A 4002-nucleotide genomic window follows, 5' to 3' on the forward strand; every position below is an offset into this window, starting at 1 on the left:
GAGGTTCCTATGATATTTAGTATCTAGTATTTTATATGCAAATATTGACATATAATATTTCATCTAAACCGGTGGGTTACAATTAATTCAATTAGTTAAGTACTTTGACAAAAAAAAAAAATACATACATACATATATATATATATATATATATATATATATATATATATATATATGAGATTCAAATCTCACTTGCATAAAAAATTAATTAATTTCTTGATTTGATAATAAAAAAAACAATTATCATGAAATGTATATATACCAATCATGTTATATATACCCAAACATAAACTTTTATATATAAGCCACATGAGAGGGAGCATTAACTCAATGTTTATTCACTGCATTTAAGATAAAAAGTTGATCGATGTATTACTTACCCAACAAAAGAGATGAAGGCTGATTGATGTAGGAGGAATTACTAAGAAACTTTTTTCTAGTCTAAGTTTCTAGAACATCCGGATCAATTACCTCAGGTAAATTGATTGTTGAAGTAATCATCAAAATAAGCAACACCAAACTTCAAAACCGCCGTGTTGGTTGTTGAAACAGAAGCATAATTTTGACCAAATATTCATACACATATAGGTAGGCATTAATTGCTAGCTAGTAGAAGTCCTACTTCATTTAAATTGTTTTGATACTTCTATCCATTTTTGTCGGTTAAAAATGACTGTAATTCCTCATTACCAAAAGATTATTAAACAAGTGAGATAGTTATATACAGGTACAACTCATTGGATGAGTTATTTTTTATTTTTTATTTAAAAAGCCTCAGTGTAATGAAACATAATTTTCTTTACCCCAAAGGATGAAGCAACTTCAAAGGAGTGGAAGACATTAACATGTATGGAGTATTTACTATTAAGAGCAAAGCGTAGGTATGGTTACTTAAAATGCTGCACCTTAGATTCCCAAACTAAATTCAACATAGTTATACTGACCAATGTATCAAAGAACCATAGTTGTATTAACCAATTCATTGAAGAACCATGAGCTTACAATATAATGACCCAATGAAAAGGATTAGCCACATTTGCACTAAACAACAAAAGGACTAATCTAATTACAATTAAGTCTCTTTTTAGTTATTAATAAAGCCTAGATTAACCAATGTATGCCCAATAACCAATCAATTTTGGGGCATCACACATCTGTGATACCTTGTAAGATTCTGAGGAAATCTACGGTCACACCCTAAAAAGACTAGTCAGGTTATAGTTGAATCTTCTCCTAATCACTTATAAACCAAAATCTACCTAGTAAAAATTTAATGTGGAATTCAGCACACACTTAAACAATTCAATTCCTTCGAATCCACATAATTTAGGATACCACACGTTGGTCAATACAACCAAGACATTAAATTTAAGGATTTAATTAGGTACAGTGGCTAAGGACTGCCGAAGTCTTACCTTTAACTATTTCTTGTAAGTTAATTATTCCTCTGAGAACTAACTTTTGAACTTTAAAATAGAATCAAAATCAACAAAAGGACTTATACCAAATTCTGCCGCTGACTCTTGCCGTAACTTCCAAAATTTTACACTGCAACACACAACGTGAAGAGAACAAAATGACACTTTTGTGCGGGCAGTGACTGAAGTTATTATTATTAATACCCCTATCTTTTTTGGATGAATAACAGAAGTTAATTGGCCTTTTTCATTTTGCTAGAACCTTCAATAAGATTCTAATAACAACATTCTTTAAGTACCTTATAAGAACATGAAACTTTGAAGTGTGTTCGATATTGAAAAAAAAAAGAAGATTCTAAAAACTCAAAGCATTAACTATTTTCTACCAAATAGATCTTAGTTATGAATGACACCATCCATAAATTGATCAAATCATAGGAGACAATTACACTTATTAGCTGAAGTTTTTAGAAATACTGAATAGTTGAAGACTTGCAGAAATTAGCTTCTGATATGCTATGTAATCAAATTAGAACGTAATGCAACAATCAGTGCCACAAAAGGAAGATGTTGTTTGTGTCAGCATAGAACTTCAGTCAAATAATATAGCACAATGCTTTTGATCGATCAATATGTCTGATTGGTTTAAAAATCCATGAACTCATACACTCATATGGTAAACATGATCATACATGGCAATCTAAAGCTAAATAAGAAAGATAAAGAAAACGAAAAAAGAAAACCTAATTGGGAAGAACCCAAAAAAAAAAAAAAAGAAAGAAAGAAAAAAACTACCATATCTAGGGTTTTCATTTGATCTTGAGACAAGGTTCTTGGTTTATCCTCAAATTTCTAGACCTTGGACGAGGGGCTTAAAGTTTCATTCTATGGATAGATGGACAGAATAATGTCTATAAGGTTAACTTTTCTTTGATTCCAGTCACACTAACAAAAACACAATTAAAGCTTCTTGGCGAGCTTCTTAAACCACAAGCAGGTAGCGAAATCCTATAGGGGATTGCTAGTAGCTGTGGAAGAAGAGCTAAAACCAGAAAGATCAGTCCATGCAGTAGTATTACCATTCCAATACTGCTCATTCCCAGCTTGGATTCCCAAGAACTGCCTTGACAGATTCATCTCCTGATTATCTTCCATTTTCACTGAAGCCATCTGAGCCGCCACTGAATTAGACTGCTTAGCCCGGCCTTGACTTGCTCCTACATAACCCGATGCAGCATCAACACCACTTTCGAAAAACCCTGGTGAAGGATCTAAGCCACCCAAGAAGGGAAATTGCTGTGTTTGCTGCAATCGCCACTGCTCTACTCCCCCAGCTGATAACAAAGACCCATGACTACTACCACCACCACCACCACCACCACTTCCTCCTAAAGCATTTCCTAAGTGAAAATTCAAGTCCCCAGCTAGTCCCATTGGTGTTGACATAGGATGACCATAATTCAAGCCATAGTTCAAGCCAATCTCACCCGAAGGAAAGTCAGTAAATTGATGCAAAGGAGACATGAACCTCAGCTGTGGGACTTGTGAGGACAAGCCTATCATATCTCCAGCTCCACTATGAGAAGGAATTGAGCTAGCCGAACCAGCACTAGCTGATTGGCGATCAGCACTGCTTGCTGGGGACTTTGAACTACTACTCCCTTTGCTTCTTTTATTCCTTCTGCAGCCTCCTCCTACTGGGACATTTCTGAGAGCACCCCCTCTTGTCCAATACCTTCTGCAAGTCTTGCAGAAGTGACGAGGCTGAGTGAGGCTGTAGTTGTTGAAATAGCAAAATTTAGTATTTGAGGAGTCACATCTTGGGCATTTTAATGCAGTCTCTGGCATCGGTATGTTGGCCATCCGGGCTCGATCGGCCATGGATCCAGGCCTGATCGAGCCCGCTCCGCCGCCACCCATATGGGGTTGTGGGGGTGGCGGCGGCGGTGGTGGAGGTGGAAGAAGATGAGAACTTGCTGCGCTACTAGTCCCAGTTGGATGATTTTGTTGCTGTAAAACCAAAAAAAATAAAAGAAAAAGAAAGTGAACAAAATATAAACTTAATAAATCAAATATCTGGTATATTCAAGAAGATATATATAAGAAAAGTAGCAGGAATATTTGTCTTTTGAATTTTCGCTTTTTTGGCAAAGAAACCATAGGAACAAATTGAAGAAAACCCTTACCTGTTGCCAGTTGGCTGGATCAAGATAAGCTGGGAGTGAAGAAAAAACCATGGTTCTTGCTCTTTCTCTCTTTTGTAAAAGGTTGATAAGTTTTTGGAGATAATAGTGGAGAATCACATCAAAGAGAGAGAGAGAGAGAGAGAGAGATAAAAAGAAAGAGAAAGAGAAAGGAAGGGAAGGTGGGAATGAAGAGCAAAAATAAAGGAGGGTCCTTTTGATATATTTATATATAATGTTAGTTCTTTTTTGTTCCTTCTCACTAAGACTCTTTTTGTTTTATTGCTTTTTAGGGTTTAGAGAAGTTGATGTTTCTTAACTCATAAGCTTCTTTGCGATGCTCTGTTGGGTACATGGGTACTGTGTTTTGGAAAAAAAAAGAAAAAAAAGAAAGAGATTAT

At 35.4% G+C, this 4002-nt stretch overlaps 1 protein-coding gene across 1 annotated transcript; it reads right to left on the reverse strand.

The window, feature by feature from the left end:
- Positions 1–2035: 2035 nt before the first annotated feature.
- Positions 2036–3800, reverse strand: LOC142610005 (dof zinc finger protein DOF2.4-like). Its single transcript, XM_075781722.1, has 2 exons — positions 3605–3800; positions 2036–3428 (listed from the first exon to the last, which is right to left on the reverse strand). Exons 1-2 carry the CDS (start codon positions 3653–3655, stop codon positions 2427–2429), a joined length of 1053 nt encoding a protein of 350 aa, XP_075637837.1. The 5' UTR covers positions 3656–3800; the 3' UTR covers positions 2036–2426.
- Between the last annotated feature and the right edge of the window lie 202 nt (positions 3801–4002).

Source organism: Castanea sativa, chromosome 9 (assembly GCF_040712315.1).
Source record: "Castanea sativa cultivar Marrone di Chiusa Pesio chromosome 9, ASM4071231v1".
In the NCBI taxonomy this organism is placed as follows: Eukaryota; Viridiplantae; Streptophyta; class Magnoliopsida; order Fagales; family Fagaceae; genus Castanea; species Castanea sativa.

Coding starts and splice junctions, on each gene's coding strand:
- LOC142610005 (XM_075781722.1), bottom strand. CDS start 3,655: ATGGTTTTTTCTTCACTCCCAGCTTATCTTGATCCAGCCAACTGGCAA. Junction 3,429..3,604: donor ATCCAGCCAACTGGCAACAG/GTAAGGGTTTTC, acceptor TTGGTTTTACAG/CAACAAAATCATCCAACTGG.